The sequence below is a fragment of the Coffea eugenioides genome, chromosome 11 (genome assembly GCF_003713205.1).
Source record: "Coffea eugenioides isolate CCC68of chromosome 11, Ceug_1.0, whole genome shotgun sequence".
In the NCBI taxonomy this organism is placed as follows: Eukaryota; Viridiplantae; Streptophyta; class Magnoliopsida; order Gentianales; family Rubiaceae; genus Coffea; species Coffea eugenioides.
In genome coordinates, this window is record NC_040045.1 from 35,186,008 (window position 1) to 35,207,357 (window position 21,350).

Here is a 21,350-nt window from a genome sequence, read left to right on the forward strand (position 1 = left end):
TGTAGATTAAGCACTGCTGTTGGCTCCAATATAATTATCGGCAACGAGGAAAAATGTTTTTGCTCAGAAATGGAAGCTCTCTGGTCATGGCATTGACAGTCATGTGTCTATGACAATGTTTACAAGCCCTTGTCCAATTGAGCTGTTGCTGGAATCAAGAGTAGTTGAATAAAGATGTACAAGTTGCAGTAACCAACAGACTCCACAAAACCTAAAAAAAATTGCCAATGAACTGAGACTAGAAAAATCATAGTACTGCAAACTTTTAAAATTGCATCAGAAGTTGCCCTTTGTGATTGCAGAGAGATAAATGATTCATGCTATGAAATTACGGTTTTACCTCGTTATAGCCCTTTCTCTGGAAATCTTTTGGATGCCTTTGGGAAGGGGGAATGGGATGATTGAGAGCTGTAGCATGACTACTTACTGAACATATAACAATTGCATCACAAACAAATTAAACATCTTTCCAAATAAGAAAGAAAATAAGTGACTAAAAAATGGCATTCTGTACCCTTCTGCAATTATCATTTACCAAATCAATATGTAGCTGTTATTGAAATATTCGATCAAGATTGAGGTATACAAGCATTGTCAGGTTGTTGCTTAGTAAAAGAAGTATACAATTTCTCTCCAAAATTTCTTCTCTTCTATGGACAATTGCTCTAGAATCTGTCATTCTATGGCTACTTAATGAAAGAATAAAATTGTTTATCACTTGATCCAAAGAATAAAATTGTGTATCACTTGATCCAAAGTCCAATCAATCGCCTTGATCATTATTTTCCTATTCTGTGTGATGAATTCTGTACGAACTGTTGTAAGTGTATGGGTATGAGGAACAGGTAACTAGGTTATGTACTTCACCAACCATGCCAAGCTCTGTCATGAATAAACGCACTGTTAGTTGCGACTCTGATAAAAGATGAATGAGTAGGCACGCAGATATGTTATGTTTCACAACAAACTTATGACTTGAAGGAGGATTTTTTTGGATTTGGTTCCGTCTTGTACCTTTAAGCATTCAGGGAGATGATCATCCTTTATTTGAGCATGAGTCTGTATATCCAAGTACATGAATTCATCATCAATAAAGTATCCAGCTGCATTTAATCTCTGATCTTAATCTCAAAAAGAAAAAATGATTTGACTGCAGAGACAACCTTCTACATTCAAAAAGAGCTAAATATTTCTCCAATTCACAGATTCATCTGATAACTGGTATTGCAAAATACTTCTGCTATGTCCCAAAGGAAGAAAAAAAAAGGCTTGTGCCATAAAACATAGCTGCTTATTTGGACTTAAAACTATTAAAGACAATTAACTCATCCAGTGGATGGTATTTAAATAAATGTATGCCTAGAACCCAGACAATTATGACAATGAAGCCAAGGAAATTCACATTGACTTACCTCTGTGACACCGAAACAAGATGCTTCTTGATTTTCTGCTACACAGGCAAGAATGACTAGCCCAGCCGCCACAGTGGAGGGCCAATAGCAGAGTTGTTCATGGCCTAGCAATGCTAGCACAGCCAGGTACTTCACAGTCTTCTCCACCTTCTCATTTGCTCTTGCAGCTTTCAGATAAAACCTGTCTCAGATGTACAGAAGCCATGAGTCATCAGAGGAAAATATATGTTCCTTTTTCTCCTAGTTCAAGTCTGGAAGACCTAGATGCTGAATGTACCAATTTTTTCAATTATAGACTTGACAGAGCACAGAGGAGGAAACTATATACCATAAGAAGTTGTACATAGACGGCAGGTAACACTGGAACTTCAGTACTTCCTGTACCAGCCACTCCATAGCCACCACTTCGCTTCTGCTGTATGCGTTGCTTGCAATGTAGAACGTCTTCTGCCGTACACTGGAATGATGACAATAATTACATGGTTTTAATATTTGATGAGGGACAGTGAAGAAGAAGTCCTCGTCATTAGCTCCAATGCATGTGCTTACATTAGGTACCGAGTCAAATGATCCTTCGTGTGGTAAAAGTTCCCTGACTTAAGTTTGCTTCATCAAATAATATAAATTGTTTAAATTGTAGAAAATTTGATATGAATAGGAAATGGATTATTAACTTAGTTTGAACTCGTTGAATTTGAGATGCAAAAATTGATCGTAAAATTAAAATCCGTTTTGATCTGTATGAAGGATAATCTTGGTTTCGTAATACTTGAAACTGTATCTCCAAACACTTCTATATCAAGTGCATGCTAGAAAATCATTTCAGTCCATTTAAAAGGAATTTAGCTCGTCACAAACATTTATCTGATGCAATCCAGCACGACAAATGTATGATGATCAAATGGGGAAAAGATAATAAGGGAAAAGAAGTAGAGAAAAATACTACCTGTTGAGTGGCTGGTTTTCTTCGATCCTTGTTGCCAAGGTGAGACAGGCAATTCCAGCAATCTGAAGATTCCTCTTGGTTTTGAAGTAACCTTTGCTTAAAAAGCGATCCAACAGGCTCACCCCGAGAAACATGGTCTCTCTCTGGAGCTCCTTAATTGTTGATTGCTGTACAGTGAAGTTCAAGAGACAAATAAATGAGCAAAAGCTACGTTTACTCTTTAAACACCAATTGGAAATCTGAGATAAATGGAGATAAAATCATCTTGGAAGGAAGGTTTATCAGGAACAAATGACAGTATAGTTTCCGGGCAAGAAAAGAAGATTGTAATTCAGAACATACAATATTATGAAAGCTAAACCATTGGAAAATACTAAAAAGTAGAAATTTCAAAGTGTATCTCTGCTTAATATCAGGTAAAATTCAAGATTCTAAATTGAGGAGTTACTAGACTTTTTTTACAGGAAGCATAATTAGCGCATAACAATTCCTGTCCACTAGAGTTGGACCACTCAGTCTCATTATATTAAGCAGATTACATGTGCTTCCATCTGCTACTCTTTTTAGCCCTATTCTGGACCGCATCCTATATCATTTCTTAGAGAAAAAAGGGGCAAATTAACTCCATCGAAAACACAATTTTCACCAGGTAATTTATCAAACCGACATAGAGAGTGCCAGTACTGTTAAAGAATTTGCCAGAACTCGGGATATGTATCATGCTTTGTGAACTCAGCACGTGCATCTTAACATCATAGAGTAAAAGCCCACCAGAACATATGAGATGATAGACAAAAGGTCCACAAATCTTGTGCATTTCGTGTCCTAGGAGAAGTAAAGCAATCCATGCACAATAGACAACATACTGTTTCAAGACGCCACGGGCGTATCACGTGGGCTAAATCCAATTGCTTGAAACCACTTACTAAAACGACACCGTAAAGCAGGAAATTTCCAAACAAAGTAAAGTAGAGAGAAGAAAAAAAAAAACATGTTTGTAACTGATGCATTCCACTATCTGCCCAAAAATAACGACTCAGAACGTGGGGGTTAAACTGGAAGGAAAAAGACTGTGCAAGTTGGATAATAATGCAGTAAATACCTCAACGATCCAATGGACCATCTCTAACCGCTGCTGAATGATAAGGTCGCCGTAGTTGGTGGTGGAGCAGTATTCCTCGGCGTAGTCGTGTAGATATACTTGCCTTCTCTCTCTTTTCCTAATCATCCTGTAGCTCTCTTCATCTTCTTCTTCTTCCAACCCCAACACCTTCATTCAAACAAAAACAATTTAAAAAAGAAACAATTTTTTAAAAATTTATATTAACACATTCAAAAATAATCTGTCAGAGCCTAAAAGGCTTATGTCATGCGACAAATCAAAAAACGTTACTAGTAATTAGTAAAAGCAAAAGCAGTCCACAATGTTATTGATGCTAATTATAAAAATTTAAAGAAAAATCGAATTTTAAGTTTTAAAATTTATTTCAACATTTTCATTTTCGAACAGAAAATCAAACGAGAGAGGACTTCGTAACAAATTTGTCTGTAACGAACTGCAGCTAATTGCCAGAAAATTAAGCAATTATATATATATGTCATCCGCTAATGATTAAGCAATTATATCTAAATTCCAGATTCAGAATAGAAGTTTATCTTAAACTTCAGAATTTTGATCTCAAATAAAAAACAGAAATATTTAAATGTATCATCTCGATTCAAACGATTAGAATTAAGCATGCAATTAGTAAAATCGAGATAAAAAGAAAAGCATAAAAAAAAGAACAGGACATGTTCATTCTACAGTTAAGAGGATATAAACAGATATTGAGAGCTGAGCTGAGCTTCTCTGCACGCTTTGCATACTAATCAAAAAGTTATAGAAAATTTCATAGAAAATATATTAATTATTGAAAAAATTTTAATTCAGAGAAACTCACGGTGAAATCATGAGAGTCATTATGATCAGAATTAGTCTCGAAAGGGAAGTTCGATCTGCAGAACTGTTGAGAAAATTGGATGAAGAGTTGAAAAGTTGGCGAAGGACTCTCATCGTTCATTGACTTCTCGGAGAACTGGCTGCCGGAATCATCATACCAAATCGACGGCGAGTAGTCGGAGAAATCAAAATCCGAACAACTCTCGGGGAAAATCTCCGACTGCAACTCAGAGTACGACGACGAGTAGTCTTCCTGCTCGGAAACGCAGCCGTTTTCAAAATCCTCGGAACAAGTAAAATCGAAGTCGCTTGGAGAAAGCTGCTTTTTACTTTGCGCACCTGATTCTCGCTCAAACTCTTCCTCTCCGCTCTCATATTTCTGCACAGTTTTCTCCGATTCTAAACGAACTGAAACGACGTCGTTCGAGATAGTTTCAATCACTTTCACGTCTCTAAGTTTTAAATTTTCACCGGAGAACGACCAAACAGCAGAAATCTCAGATTTATTCCCTGTTTCGGAATCCTCATTAACTCCACTCTTGAGCTCCGAAACGACCTGGTTCTTAGCAAACTTCTCAGATACTTCCTCATTTCTCTTCAGTTTCTTCTCAACAAATTTTCCAGAAACAGCTCCGGAACACGACTCAACACACGAACTCTCCGAAACTTCCACGTCACCATATCCTCCTCTGTCGCTTTCCTCTTTTCCATAAACTCTTCGAAACTCCGGCAGCTGATTAATGCTCAGTACCGAGGCTCTGCTGGAATCGACCTCGCAGGAGAGCTCTTCGGTCGCAAAGTCCGAAGAAGAATGGAGAACTGGAGAGATGTGAAAACGGCGTCGCCGGTGAGGAAGCTTGGACCGGAGCTGCTTTTTCACGGCGACGAAGATCGACTGCTTCTGCTGCAGCTGCGGTTCAGCTTTGCGCTTCATTTTCAGGCAAACTGCAGAGGACGAAACGACGTGGTAACTCTGAGCTGGAAAGAGAAGTTCGAACTCGCGTTTTGAGATTTTGCTTTTTAGTGTGTGTTGTGCGTGAAAATGCAAAATGGAGAGTGAAGCAGTTAAGAACGTTGGAGCCGGAAATTTGGGTTTAAATAGTGTTGGGTTGGTGGTGGGGTCCACTGAAGGAACGGATTTCGTGAATTCGTGGGGTCACGTTCATGGCCATGGGAGGGAGAGTTGAGAGAGACTTGAGAGTTCAGAGGAAGTGGCTTGACGGCAGTTCGTAAGTAACGGTGTCGAGTATGAAAGGACGTCGTGGCTTGACGGCAGTTTGTAAGTAACGGTGTCGTGTATGAAAGGACGTCGTCGACGTCGAGTGTGGAGTTACCGTGAGGAACCAATGAAGCTTAACGACGGCGTTAAGGGGGTTTCAGCTGACGCGACTTGACGGAGATATTTTTATTATTTTTTAGAAAAAAAAATCCACATTTAATTATATATGATTGAATGGCTTTAGAAATCTTGTTTTAGTTCTTAAAATATTATTATTAGTATACGAAACAATTTATAATTACTTGAATTTTCCTAAAACTGATTACCAGAGGCAAATTATATCTAACAAAGGCAGAAGCTATACATTCACATTGAGCCTAATGAAGGAAAGGGATCAAAATTTCAATCATTAAATTTTTCTCAAATGGTTCTTTGGATTGCAACTTTTTGATAAATTTTTTTTTTATATTTTTCGTAAATACATTTCTCAATCATGGTTTTAGTTTATGTATATTAAATTATTATAATATATTTTTTTATAAAAATATAAAAAATAGCAATCTAAATAAAACCTAAAAATGCATATCGTAGGAGCATAATCCTATCATAAATAAACAATAATGAGTACTTTTTCTTGAAATTAGCTTATTTGTTAAACAGTGAATTAAGTAGTAATAAACTTTACTTTTTTTTAATAAAAAATTTAAATGATCTTGACTCCAGTCCCATTGTAGATTGAGATATATCTCCAAAATCATAAGAAATATATTTTCAAAATCATAGGTTACAACTCATTCTTACTATCTTACTACACAGAATATGTATTTGGCAAAGTTGCCTAATCTTACAATATTGAGTTTTCCCAAACTTAATATACACACACATATATATATATACACACCAATTTTATGCTAACTGATTTGATACTACCAATGCACATAAAAAGCTATATGGGTAATATAAAAATGTACTAATTATTAAGACATTAAACACAATCTGAAGATAGCATAATTAAGGGTAAGATTAGTTTTTCATATGTTTATTTGTATCATAAATTAAAAGGAAAACTTAATGATTATAGAGTATGAGTATTTCTTAATGGATAATAACTTTAATTGCACTGCACTCATTTAGACAACAAAGGGTGACTATGATATTGCTTTTGTTATAACAAACCTTAAATCACTTAAACCCTCATTAACATGATGTTTAATGAAAACTAAGTGTAATTAAATATACATGTACAATTTTCAATATACTTTCTTTTTCCTGAAAAAGTCCGCATATTTTCACTACTCCATCTATTTTTCTGTCGGCCTAAGCCCAATCCAATGGATCCAACTAACTTTCTCCGCTAAATTGGATGAAATTGGCTTTTGTTCTGTCGTCCACCTCCACCGTCTTCCACCATTGACCGCCCTCTCTCGGCGTCCTCCTCCACCACTACCCACCGCGTCTCTCTCAAGGGAGCATCCTCCTTTAAACCTCAACTCCGTTCAGCTCTGTCCGGCGCCAGAACGGAGGTGATTTAATTGTGAGTCTTCTCTGCTGTGAAACTTTCAATTTTACCTCTTGTTTTAGTAATTATTAGTAGTTCTGCTGTTTGTGATTCAAGTAATGCTAGATTAATTGAATCAACGAGTTCCCTGCCTGGTACTCATGATGATAATGTATTTTTTTCTGGGTTGTGGTTTATTTTTTCCAATAATTTGATAAGAAAAACTGTATCTATTGCAGTAAGAATTTTTAAGTTGAATTATGTAATTTTTCCATTTTTCCTGAGCAAGAAAATGTATTTGTTATTGTAGTTATTCAAGGTTTTGACAAATTTTAGTCATAGATGTTCAGTTTAGCTTCTATTAGCTATGATGAACAAAATTACTATTTTTTTAACCAAAAAATGAAGAAATGGAAAAAAAAATGATTGGCAAGGCTAGAGTGGTGCAATATATGATCTTTTTTTATTAGTGGGTTTTCAATTTGCTAGTTGCGGCAAGAACAGAAACTCATATTCGGAGGAGAAAAATTGAAGCTATTGTAGACCCATATTAAGATGGTAATTATTACTTTGAGCATGCTTGTTGAAAGTGTTCTTAGATTATTGTTTTTATGGATTTGTAGGAAGTTGGATTAATTGCTACGCAAGGTAAAAAATAAATGGGAATGTCGTCTGCGAGCACTGCTGGTGATACATTGAAATTATGCGTCTTTGACTTAAGAAGGGGACAAACTGAAGGGCAGGAACTTGATAAGATCTTGTTTTTCTATCCTGCTGATTTGGCCTTTTCGACTCAACTTTCTGTCATAGGCCTCAGTGAAGGACTGATCACATTCACAAGGTGAGTCATCCTCTACTTAGTTTTATATGCATGATCTTAGTGCATTGATAATATAGAAAAGGGCAATCTTACTGTATAGGTTGATCTCTGACAGTACTGCTATTTTCATGTATAGATTTCGTTAATTAGATCCCACCTATGTATATCGTAGTTACTTCTTGCCAATACATGGTTTGGGTTACCACAGATTTATCAAGGATTACAAGCTACATGCCTCTGGAAACGGGGAGTCTGGTAAAATGTTTGGTCAATGACTGTTATGCCTATTCATTTTGATTAAGTGTTGTCTTATATTTTCTAGAATTTAATGCTTGTTTCTTGGGTGAATCATGTCCTTTGAACTGAGAGACTAAATCAGCAATTTTGTGGAAAAAGAATTGTGTGCAGTTACTGATGGCATAAATTCTTGATGTCTGAATAAGTGTTTTAATCATTCCAATAAGGGAAATGATGATGGCAGTTTTATTCCAGCTTCGCTATTAACTTGAAAGTGAGATAGGCAAACTATTATATACACCTTTAAGGAATAAAAAGTGGACTTTTATGTTCATTGGTAGTTGATTGTTATGGAGAATATGTGCTTTGTTGCTTTTAACTTTTAGTTTTTTCTCCTGGAGAAGAAGAATAAAGAAAAAGGAAAAAGACAAAGCAATGAAAGAAACCCAAGTAGTTGATGGTTGTTTTTATTGCTGTTTACAAGCACACGTCTGTTGATTCTTTCTGCTTGTTTTGTATCTATATCTTATCTACTATGTTATTAATGGCAAATGAACTATCTTCTGCAGGATATTCTCTCCGGAGGCTGCTTGTGAGGTCATTGAAGCAGAGATGCACTCTCATGTTTTTTATGAGGCTGAACCAGATATCTGGATGGTTATGGTGGGGCTTCTATCTCTTTGATAATAGGTGTAACGGAGCTTAGGACAACTGCCTTACATAGTTTTGTGAAGTAATTCTTAAAGTAAGGTAGTTGTAAAAAGCTGTTCCCGAATAAGTAGACTTGCAGCTGGAATATGTATACCATGTTCTTAATCACTTTTAACTCCTTGAATCCAAATATCATTGCTGTCCCACATAACAAGTTGTACATCCTCAAACTACTACTACAACAATTGTGTGTTAACCCTTTCCAAAATTAAATGGCAAAATAGTATATAAATTCTGAGTGGGAGTTGATTCTATTTGTTCATTGACTGTGTAATGTGGATCTTCTGCTGCTAGATATCTCACTTTTATGGATATAACTTACACAAGGACAAAAAGGATACTGGGGAATCACTTTGTCCTCTATTGCTCCGAAATACTAGCGTACAAAATCAAACTTTCTTGAGAAGCATGGAAACAGACATGCAAACTCACTGATAGATATAAATTCACATAGGCATGTCCTCTCTAACAATAGTGGAAGTTTTGATAGCATAATTTGCTAGTTGTCTTAGAAAAAGTGTCCGGATCAATTCCACTACAGCATGATATCTAACTAGTGACTTATATTGCCTATTTGGTGAAACCATCCATAATAGAGCTTATTTTATAAATTAAAGGCTGTGCCCCTTCTCTTGCTTCAACTTAAAAGAGTAGGCGGCTTTTTTTTTTTCGTTGGGGGGAGGGGGGGAGGTTGGGCGCAGAAGCCATTGGGGATAGTATAGTAGTTTTTTAAGTGTACGAACTAGGGTTATACTAGGCCACAAAGTGAAGTGTTCAGGTTATCAAAATTATTTCAGTGGGATGCATTATATTTTAGCAAACTGGTAGGAGTTTTTCTTCAGTAATTTCTATTTTGATTATAGATCCTGTATCCGGGGGTAGATTGATATTTAGAAGAGAAATCTATTTTAACAAAGTACTGAAGAATGATTTTTTTTTTTTATGTGAGTCCATCAAGTGGTTATCAAAATCACATGCTTGAATTTGGTAGTTGAGGAAAACATATGATATTTCATTATGGCAATGCAGATGAATTCTTTGTTTATCCTCTTCGCTGTATTTATGGCATGTGGGTTACCATATTTTAGGTAGTGGAGAAAAGTAAAGAATTAGAAGCTATATGGCGAATTGATGCATTACGAGCAGTCCTTAAGGAAGTGCACTCTCTTTTTGTGATGTTTCACGGATCTATAAGAGCCCTGCTTGATAAAGAACCTGCTGGGGGACTTATTCGAACTCATCTGTATTACTTCATCATGGACTATTTGAGTGGTGAGGTGTCTTTTTATGCTATCTGAATTTTCCTGCAATTTCATTCTTATTCAATGTTTTGTAGTTTTAAATATATCACTATAAGTTACTAATTGTCAGCATTTGAAAAGCGGTCTCCATTCGACTGTTGCTGTTGGGGTAATGAGCAGTTGCTGTGTCAAATGATTTCCATTTGATTTGTGCAATAAGAGCAATCTGGAGTTGCTGTATGCCTCACACTACTCATACATTTTCTCTTTGAGGCAGATTTTCTTGCTGTAAAGAAACTTCAGTTGCCGAACTTCCGTGAATCTCTAGCAGAGCGTGGAACTGTACAGATGTTGACCGTAGGACGAGAGGCTGCACTCGAAGTTCAGGTTTGTGTTTCAGTAATTTGTTGCATATCCTCTTAGAGACTAGATGCCATGTTTTTCAAACACTGAATGAAATGGACAGAAGATTTAGATTTTGGTGATTACAGCCTGATTGTTCTGCATTTTATATCATTCACGAAACTATCATTATGCTGCATGAGGTTGGCGATGATATATACCCATTGCTTCTTGCTATTTCTTTTTTGATTAGTTTCTTGAATGAAGGTTAGTGGAATATTGAGAAGTCTATGTCTTCTTTCCTATAAACATTTATTGCTTTCGCTTTTGCATGAGAAACTTGTTCATGTGAATTAGACCGAAGTGACATGTAAGATATGAGCATTATGTACCTTTTGATGGTCTCAACTTAAACTGAGAAATTTTGTAAATTAAGCTTTATCCCATGAGGTATATAACAATTACAAGGACTTCCTCGTTTGCTTCTGAAATTCAACTTTTCTTCCCTCATGTTTTATACAAATTAGATAAACCTACCAAAAATGCTGGCAGTTAGCATCTGAAGAAAGTTTCTCGGCTTTTAAAAATACTCCCAGTATGAATTCTGCATAGAAATGAGATCATTTTAACAGACATACATGGCCTAAATAGTTTTAATTGACTATCTTTTGATAGAAAAGCTTGACAGATGAGGTGAATTTTAGAAACGAGTTGTGGCAACCCTTGAGTGTCTCAAGTATTTGGCGTATATGCATTGTTTTGTGAATTCCATGATATCTTCTGTACCATTTCATAGAGCTTAATAAGAATATCAAATCAAATCATTAGCAGTAAGAACACGTGTCATTCCTCATTGAGTTCCGTATGAAATTAAAACAATCAGAAAATAGCTGTTGGTTTTCGTCTTGCCTATTTCCAGTTAAATGTTCATGGAATCTGTTGTGATCATGTTGTGCATTAATGCTGTGCACTAACTTGATTCTGGTGGGTTGATGATAGAATGTGGTTCAGGAAAATGCCAATTGTTGACTTATTGCTGGAATAATCCTGCTTATCCAATGGGCAATAGCTTGATAGAGGACAACTCTTTTTTTCTCCACCCTTAAAATGTAACACTCATATGCATATTTAATGAAATTTATACTCATGATGAAGGAACTGTGTCTGAAACTTGTACCTTTATTGACTACCCTCTGCCACCAATTTCTTTAATATGATTATGAAGGTGGCTTCTTCAACTGTTTCCTATCATACTGTCTAGTTTATTTGATTTCATTTTTAACATTATTGAGAGTGAAATATTTGCTAGTTTTCCCTGTATGTTTGTCTTGATCATATTTTCTATGTCAAGTTATTGTAGTGTCAAAATATGAATTTTTGCTGATTAAACCAGAGACAGATTACTTGTTGAAAAAGGCTTACCCTTCCATTTTGCAGTCACTTGTCAAGGCATTAGAATCAAGTGCAGGAAGTATGCAGTGTCACTCATTGATCATGTACCAGGACTTGTTAGTATCCTCTACTCTTTCTCCGGTATGATGTACTTGTCAGTTTTTCTGCTCTCTCTCTCTCTCTCACACACACACACACACACACACACTCTCACTCTCTCTCTCACTCTCACTCTCACTCCCACTCTCTCTCTGTCACACACACACACAGATGCACGCACATCCTGCTCTATCGAACAAGTAAAAAAATGAGAAAAGGATTTTGTGTTTCTTGTTTTCCTTGAAAGGGTTAGCCAATGGAATTATAGGAAGACAATCTGGTGATCAATTTTAACTGGCCTTAATATGACTGATTTAGTTTTTCAGGATGACACTGTAAATCTATTTACATATGCTGTCCTAAGGCTCTCGCCACGTGCTTTATCTTCTGGAGTAAGTTCCTGGTCCTATCTGAGAAAAGGAAATATTGCTCCTGGTGTTTCTTCTGGGCCCATGTTATCAAACTCTGGTTCTGCACTGGATCATTCTAATGTTTCATCTGAAACTTCACATGTGGGGAATCGCCAGTATAATGCACTGAGGCCCTTAAAGCATGATAAGTGGTCCAGGGGCAAGGATGGTTTTCTTGTTGCTGATGTTTGGGGTGCTGAAGTTGATAGCTCTGCTTGTAGCAGCCCAACCATATGGCTTCATCAAACAACGGAGAGGATGTATCTCTGTGCTTACCAGTATAGGAGCCTCACCTTAATATTTCTCATTCCTGTCACGTCTATAGTTAGCGAGGAGCTAGGAATATCTTTGATGAAGCAGCAAATCATTGAGAATGTGAGTTAGTAATCTCTAATTGACATCTTCTGTTTCTTTTATTGACATTGGAATCTGACTTGTGTTGTTAACTTTTTTGACATCTGAAATTATATGATGCATTTTTGTCTGTGATGTGGACTTTGATCGTACGTAAAGTTGTAGTGGCTTTAAATGATGTTTCTCTGTACTCCCCTGTTCTTTGGAGCATTTATCATCTTTTTGTCTCTTTGGTCTCCACTAACAAGATGAGATTAAATGGATTAGATGGGCACCTAAGTGACCTCAGTGAGGTAAAATGCTACTGAAATAAGCATTTGCATCTTTTCATCTCTGTTGAATAATAGGAGATTGTCTGGAAGGAGATGATAATTCATACTTGGACTTCTGTTTGTGGTTTAGAAAGTTATGATGAATTTGCATAGAGCGAAAATATGGTTACCACATCCTTGTCAGATTAATTTTTCTAAAGCTTTGGTGCTTCAGTTGATGTGTCTTCTTTTTAAAATGGATGTTAATATCTCTCATAGTGAATGAAGAGATGATAGAGAACAGCCCCACTGGAAGTCCATGCTCCCCTACACATGGGCCGGGGTGAATGATTCAAGTTTTGGTTTCTTTTTCTTTGTGGTTTATAACCAAAAGAGTAAATTAAACTTCTTCTCCTCGAATGTGCCTGGTGTAATTTTGCAAATATTGCAGGCGTCACTTAAGATCATCAAAGTTGAAGAGAAATTATCAAGAGGATGGGGTGGCGAGAATGCGTACCATGTGAGTGGGTACCGATACTTGCTAGTTGATGGTAACAGATGCATATCCAGAGCTACTCCACCTGGAAAAGTAACAACCCTGGCAAAGGTTAGATCCTTCAATCGATTAAAAGCAACTCTAGTCACTCTATGCTGTCTATGGGTTCTGCATCTAATACTGAATTTTCTAGGCACTATTCTGTCAGGCATTTTTTTATTTACGAACAATTGATTGTCTATGTCCTTCAGGTGGCTAATGCCATCACAATACAATTTGCTGTGACATATTTTAGTGGTGTTTCGACAGCTTCATATTTGTACTTTATACTTTGCATTCTTAATTATGAAATTCGAGATGCCCTTGAGTCTTATATGATAATGTTGTTGACAGGAATCATTAGTTGCTTTGAGTAAGGTTCGAGAAGAGGTTGACTTAGAAAAGAGCAGGTTGAAATGCGATGGTGCAGGTCGTGAGAAAGATATGGAAGTATGCATCAGGGCAAAAAATAATGCCTGGGTGATTGCTAAACTTACAAGAGGGAAGGAGCTTTATATGGTCCTTGAAAAAGTCAGTGAGACAATTCTGTGTGCCACAGATGCTGTTGAGAAGTTCAGTGACAGGTAAGTGCTTACTTTGACATCCAAATGTATTGACTTTAACTTAGATGAATTCTGTTGCATATGGAGTTAAAAAAAAAAGAGAAAAAAAAAGATTGTGGTCACTTGAATCTCATTCATGATAGGTAACTATTTGCTTGCCTGTTATGAAAACTATTAGTTTTTTTCCATTTGAATCTGAATCTGTGGCTAGTTTAAGAGGACTGAAAAAATAATTTGAATTTTTTTTTCTGAATCTAGATTTGCAAATGAGTTTCCTGGAATTGAAGCAGATTGATAATCAATATTATATCTTGTCATAAATAGTGTCTCAGATGGAAACTTCTCTGCAAATGTACTGCTTAATTTTGAAGCTTTTAATATCTAAGGTTGAAAGAATTTCTTAGGAGGTCTATATGTAATTTACCTTACAATTCATGATATTACATGTTTTTGAATAGTTCTTGACATTGAAATTAAACAAGTGGCCACATTTCCTTTTAATGATCCAAGAAGGTGAAAATGGACAAGGTTGATATAAAGTGAAATAATTGTTTCTAGAATGGGAGTGTTGGGCCGTATAGAGTTGGAAAGGCAGTAGAGACAGCTTTTTGTGATGTCAGAAATGAACTGTGTTTCTCAAGGTTGTTTAGCTGCTCTGCAACTGTGTCGACCAAGATAGTCTTAGTTCTGTACAACTGTAAAAGGAATTTTCATGCTACAAAATATGCAACAATGCTGGATTTCAAGTGAAACACTAGAACTCTGCAGTCTCATCTGCTAGTGAATTGATAATGTTTATAATTGCGAAATTCATGTTTTCAAATCAAACACTAAAACTCTGCAGTGTCATCTTCCAGAGAATTGATAATGTTTATACCTACAAAATTTCATGTTTCTAGACATTCATCAGACACGTTTAGAGCAATTATGAGCATGCAAGATGTAGTTTAGTTGAACCCGAAAATAAAACCTGCTTATCTGATGGTGGAATTTGCAATGATACAATATGGCAAAGTTATCTTTTGGTTTTTTTGTTTACCAATTATAAAGAAGGAAAGCATGTTTCAGTTGAAGGGTTTTCAATTCATGAATTGGAGGTAACATGTGTTGGCTAGCAAGGAAAAAGGTGGTAACTTGTACCCTTAAAGACTTACTTCAACTTTTTTGCTTCATATTTGCTACATAATTCTGCTTAGTTGTAAAATATAAAAGAACATTAGAAAAATTAAATGCAGTTATTTTCTTATTTCTGCAGCAGATTTCAGTCTGAAATTGTCGGTACTTGTTGTAAGATGATCTGTTTATTGTTTCATATTAATGTCAATGGTTTGACTCCTTGTTTTATGTTCTGTATAAAGTTTGTGTTCATTTGTCATCAGTCGTTTTGTTTGTTTCGTCCCCCATTCCTCCATCTTGACATCTGCAAGGTAACAACTTGTGGTGTACCAAGTACATGTTGCTTGTAGAATTAAGTTTACGATGAAGAATATTCAAAGCTGTCTTGGTATGTAATCTAGCAGGTACTGCAATGGAGTTTTTTCTTTGGATTAGGGCGATGCATTTGCTAGACCAAGATCATACTTTTGTCCAAAGGTTCGCCCAGCTCTATTTCTGTTGTATCAGAAGATTTCTTCTGCAGTAGACTTTTGTAGAAAGGCTTATAGATATATGTATTAGTTTTGTCATTCATGTGGTTATATGTACATAGTGTTTTCCTCTTTTGCCTGATGGCTGCAGTTCTGCGTATTCCCGCAGCAGCTATGTTCCATTGTCTACAGATCATTTTTTGGTTATTAGATGTAAAAGGACTTTGAATTGCTGTATGATGCTATTTTCTGCAAAGGAAAAACGTGTTATTTGATTTCACCATCCAAAGGGACGTGGCTTAGTCGAAGTTGCAGATGACTTGGGAGTTAAATCATGACTTGGATCTCTGATCATTATTAACATCTTTGGTGCGAGATGGATAATGCTTGTACCCACTTGGCTCATACCATGAGTTACCAAGTTTGGCTCGAGCCTTGAGTGAACTCTTGAGTCTTGACCAACTTATCAAAATTAGATAATCAAACGGTTCCTATATATATTATTACCAGAGGACAGCCTAAAATTTGCAGTTTTCTTCAGTTCTAGTAACTCCCCATGCTGGTCTTATGTATGACATATCCAAAGCAACTTATAGTGTTCTGCTTACTAAATGACGTGAAATTCTATTTGGCCATTGGTAACTTCTTTCTCTTGCATATTGGACATCAAAGACCTACAATCCCGAAAGACCCATCTGTCTCAAACTTTGGTACAATTTCTGTGCAATGAGATTCCTTTCCGACGGCTATGAAATTGGTTATTGCCCTTTTTCGAAATTTTCTGTTTGAAAAGTTTGGTTCAATGACATGTAGTTGTGTATCAATCAGAGGTGGTAATATGGATAAATGGTTCATAATTGGTTTTGATTTAATGGATGGTCGATGAAATTTATCCAATCCATTTAGATCCATTTAAATGGAGCTAAATTGATTGATCTAAATGGATTAAATAAAAATCAATTATCCATTTATAATTTATTTTAATATTTTGGTTACTTTTTTTTGTTTTACCATTTCTTGTAATATGAAGATATTTTTTTTATGTACTTCAGTACTTGTAAATTTTAGGTGCATTTGGATGAGAAAGAGGACAAAATACTTAGGTGCATTTTTTTTATATATAAAAAAACACCAGACTCGTAATGATAGCTTTCTGTACCAATCAAATATATGTGCAGACTTGTATATATATATATATATATATATATATATATATATATATATTCTTTATTACTCATCAGATATTACATTTTTCATTCCATAAAGTAAGTATACATCAGTATTTTGGGAATTTATAAACTTTGTCACATTTTTAATGTTATATTTCTTGACACTACATAATAGAGTTACACATGTTCCTCTATTTTACGTTAACGATGGCCACTGATCATGTAAGAATAATTGGTTGATGATGTCTTCTGACTAATATTAAGTCAACAAACACCAACTCATAAAATTCATTTTCACAAAAAAATTCTAATGGCTGAGTTTGTTCCTGAGAAACCAACTCATGAAATTCTTTTTCACAAATGACTGCATGGATTCTCAAATCCTGCAGAGATTATAAAGCTAAAAGCTACTAGGTGTATATATACAAGCACAAATAGACAAAATCTAGAATTCGTCCATGAAAATAAGAAGCCATTCACTTGTTCTACAATCAGGTCTGAAGTATATAGGTGCCTCAACTTTGATTGATGAATTAAAATTGGGGATTTTTGGGGACGAATGAGAGCTAGGTTTCAATTTGAAAAAAGGAAGGCAAAATTGATTGGAAAATAGAAATGGAGAGACAGGAGAGTGTGACTGTGCGGGCTTGGTAGCAAAACCACCGGGGAGTGAAGAGGCAAAGGAGTCAGTCTAATGTCCACTTTTAGTTATTTCTTTTTCATTTCTTTTATTTGATTTTTAAGTAAATGGCTATATATGGTTTTTGTGGATAATTAATATAAATCTATTTAATTTAATGATTTTATTTTGGTCAACCTTTTAAAACCAATACTATAAATGAATAATTCAAATCCATTTAATTATAAATTATATAAATGGATAAATGAATCTCAATCCAAATTGCCACATCTAGTATCAACGATTCCTAGAAAAGTAACTTAGAGCTTCTTTCTCAATTGGGTGCTTCTTTCTCAATCTTGGTTGCATTATAGAATCACAGTTAGTTTCTTGTACTTTCGTAGATGCATTGTTGACAGTGTCTGAAGTATTTGTTAAGGGGTATGCCCCTTTTAACTTGTGTAATCTAACAAGATACAGTATATTATTAGTGTGAATCTGCTGCATCTTGAACATCCTCATGGACTGGTTTTGTTTGAGTTTAGGATTGGGTCATGAGTTCGGGCCCTTAGGACAAGTACAGAAGAAATCTTGCATAAAAGTAATTAGTAAGAGCCTTTTGAATCATGCATTAGTGAAGGAAGAGAAATAGAGAAGAAAATTTAAACGATAAAACAATTCTGTAATTGTTGCAGATGCACGAAGAGTAGCGAGCAATACTTCTACCGGTCAAGTGGTATTGATTTTTTTTTTTTTTTGAACAAAAAAGAATAAGTAAGAAGTTCTAGTTTTATTTTTTTTTCTCTCATTGACAATTTTTTCTAGATTCGTCAATGTTCATAGAAGGCTTGTTAGATAAACCAGTCAATTTATTGGTTTAATAAAATTTAATGTTCCAATAGGAAATAAACTATATGAATAAAAGTTCTAAGATAAGGGTACCATCTATTGACTATCGCATGTTAATTTTTACGATCTATGGATGGTTGGTTTCCTTGGGTTTAGTAGAAAGGTTATATGTTAATACATGCGGTAAAATTTGGACTAATGGATTAAAAGAAGTTCATGACAGAGAGCCCAATAGCAATTTTTTTTTTCAATTCAGTTCACCATTGCAAAATTGTCTTGTTATAAAAAATAGTTTAAATTAGAAATCCTATATCTATAGGATTAATAATTAATAGGGAACACAACCAATTTCATCTCTCACATTTTATAAAAATATTCTTTTCGTCCCTCGTTCTTACAATGAAGCGAATTCGTTCTTGACATTTAAAAATTGAAACTATTACATCCCTAAACTCAACTTTCAATCTGAATTCAATCACCGAAACACCCGATTACAAATTTTAGGGGTATAATTGGTAGATTACTTGGTAAACTCAACTCAATATTTACGTGAAAGTTAATGAACCCAATAAGGAAAAATAAAATACTATAACATAAAAGAGAAGGATTAATTTATCCTATATTGTCATTGTATATAGTTACGAATCTAGATATCTAACACATCATTTCAATTTAAATTTAAATACCAAATTTGTATGTATGGTATACATTTAGATTCACAAGTGTATGCACTAATGGTGCATGAAATGATTTATATATAAAAAAAACCCTACTATTCCAAGACAATGGAATGACCTTTTTATGTTACATTTTTTATTTTTTTTTCTTTTTTGTTCAATAAATGTCATGTGAATGTGATGAAATTGACCGAGTGATCCATCAATTTTATCTCCCAAATTTGTTACTGGATTATTGGATGGTTTGATTCATATTGAAAGTTGGGTTCAGGGATGTAACAATTTCAATTTTTAAATATCAAGAATGAATTTATTTATTTCATTTTAAAAGTGAGGGATGAAAACAATATTTTTGTGAAATGTGAGGGATGAAAAATATCATTTTCCCTAAATAATATATTCTCTTCTATATTGTTTGATAAATTTTTGTGCTAATTACTTTACATATTTTATATGACCTTTTGACTTGACAAATTGCTCTTATTTTCTACCCTAAGTCCACCAAATAAAAAAGTCCATTTCACATGTTCAAAGAAAACCGTTTTCTGATTGTGTCCTAATCGTCCCCGGATAAGGCAATTACGGGAGGTTTTGTCGCTTCTTACTTTGAGCTGAAATATTTTCGGCAGTTGATCTGCCAATACCCTTTTCCACAAGGATTACGATTAATTAACCCGACCAACAATATAACTTATAAATACATAGATAGATAGGTTAACCTTACAAAAAAATTTAAAAAATTTTTACACCATACTGGTATTTCGGCCTCAATAAGTCCAGTAGTATTCTTTCTTCTTCAAGAAATTCTCCTTGAAGAAACCTAAAAACTCCATCAATGAAGACGTCACAAAAATTCCCTCCAGGGTTTAAATTTGTACCCACAGAACTTGAGCTTCTACACTACCTTCGATCTAAAGTGAATGGCGAAAAAACAGGTTATGAAGACGAAGTACCATTGAAATATGTCGAACTTTACGACATAGAAGATCCCGGTGTATTATTCGAGAATACTGACGAAGACGTGGTTTATGTCTTCACGAAGCTGAGAAAAGTCGCGGAAAATGGATCGAGGTATGAGCGCCAAATCTCCGGGACTAGCTGTACTTGGAAGGGTAGCGATAAAGCTAAAGATGTTAAAGAAGAGGGAAATTGTGTGGGATCAATCAAGAATTTCAGCTTTGAGAAGAACCAGGTGAAGGTTGGATATAACATGAAAGAGCTTACTTTGGATGGAAGGCTTGTTCACAATGCAGAGGTATGTATTATTGGCTCTTTAATTTACGTCGTTTGTAATGAAATTTGTGTGTGTGTGTTTAGGGCAGATTTGATTGCAAACACAACTTTTGTCCAGCCAGCAGTTCAGTTTAATCATACTGTGAAGAAAATAACAATATCGACATTTGTTTCCTTTGCTTTTAGAAAGCTGATGATTATCATGCTTTATTTAGACACTGAACTGTTGCAGTTAACACATGACTGATCAGTTTCTTTATGATCATTATTTTTCAGAAAATTTAACTTCGCTTTGACCTAATGGTTTCTCCTGTATCCCAAGCGAAAAAAGAACAAAAGCTTGATTAAAAATGAAAAAGGTGTTCTAGGAATTGGCTAATAAACTTAAAAATTGTTTTTTATGTGTCAACTGTTTTGATCAAATTAAATAGCAAGAAGATGGTTCAACTAATAATTCATGTGCATGCAGTAGTTTTACGGTAATCAAAAGAAAAAGTGATCATATGTTTTAACCTTAATCTATCTTTAATCTTGCAGTCCAAGGACCATGTTGTGTGCACAATCAAAAGGAAATCTAAGAACAAGAAAAAGGACCTGCAAGAAGGAACGGCATATCTTAAGCCGCCTGTGCCAGATGCATATGATTCAGAATATATTTTGCCTTCCTCAAAGATAAGTAAGTAGCAATGATTTCTCTAACTTTGCTTCTACTTCTAGATCCTTGCCTCCTCATGCAGAGTTGCAACAATACCAACAAATGGATAAGACTGATAGCCCTCCTGTCCCTTTACTGTTCTCTTCTCCAGGATATCATCAAAATCCAAATCCATGTCAAGAGATCAATAACCAGATGATTGCTGATGTTTCTTTGTCTGATCAAATGCATGGTTATCATTATCAGAGTAACAAAGAGGTTACTTCAATTCCTTTAATGCCCCGTTCCGGAGGAAATTCTTTAGGCTTAAGAATAGAAGATCCAATGACTGATCAACAATGGGGATCAAGGAGCTTTGGTGGATATAATGTGTCAATGATTAATAATCAATGGGGCTTAGAAAAACTGAGAGAGTTTGTGGCTCCAAATTTCTAGATGATTTATTATTGTTTAGGTACTAATATTTGACATGGTGATACTCTAACTGTCCTATATTTACTATAATATTTGGTTTACTGTTGTCTATTGCTATCTTTTTTTTTTTGTTTTTTGGTTTGGCGTGTATATGCTGATGATATATATATATATATATA

General features: G+C 35.1%; 3 protein-coding genes across 5 annotated transcripts; 2 read left to right on the top strand and 1 right to left on the bottom strand.

The window, feature by feature from the left end:
• Positions 1-826: 826 nt before the first annotated feature.
• Positions 827-5,231, bottom strand: LOC113752401 (cyclin-SDS). The gene is made up of 7 exons (XM_027296513.1): positions 4,299-5,231; positions 3,461-3,628; positions 2,359-2,525; positions 1,741-1,869; positions 1,413-1,593; positions 1,015-1,059; positions 827-882 (listed from the first exon to the last, which is right to left on the bottom strand). Exons 1-7 carry the CDS (start codon positions 5,229-5,231, stop codon positions 850-852), a joined length of 1,656 nt encoding a protein of 551 aa, XP_027152314.1. The 3' UTR covers positions 827-849.
• A 1,588-nt stretch (positions 5,232-6,819) lies between these two features.
• Positions 6,820-15,844, top strand: LOC113753645 (vacuolar fusion protein CCZ1 homolog B-like). Of its 3 annotated transcripts, XM_027297851.1 has the most exons (11): positions 6,820-7,050; positions 7,638-7,855; positions 8,641-8,734; positions 9,871-10,054; positions 10,301-10,410; positions 11,803-11,898; positions 12,183-12,248; positions 12,384-12,641; positions 13,323-13,478; positions 13,761-13,990; positions 15,487-15,844. In XM_027297851.1, the coding sequence occupies exons 2-11, from the start codon at positions 7,674-7,676 to the stop codon at positions 15,518-15,520; spliced, it is 1,410 nt and encodes a 469-aa protein (XP_027153652.1). In that variant the 5' UTR covers positions 6,820-7,050; positions 7,638-7,673; the 3' UTR covers positions 15,521-15,844. The 3 variants fall into 3 exon arrangements, with proteins under 3 accessions (XP_027153652.1, XP_027153650.1, XP_027153651.1); XM_027297849.1 differs by having other exon boundaries at positions 12,183-12,641; XM_027297850.1 differs by having other exon boundaries at positions 12,183-12,641; positions 15,490-15,844.
• A 3,860-nt stretch (positions 15,845-19,704) lies between these two features.
• LOC113752402 (NAC domain-containing protein 74-like) lies at positions 19,705-21,192 on the top strand. Its single transcript, XM_027296515.1, has 3 exons — positions 19,705-20,124; positions 20,640-20,778; positions 20,840-21,192. Exons 1-3 carry the CDS (start codon positions 19,705-19,707, stop codon positions 21,190-21,192), a joined length of 912 nt encoding a protein of 303 aa, XP_027152316.1.
• The last annotated feature ends 158 nt before the right edge of the window (positions 21,193-21,350 follow it).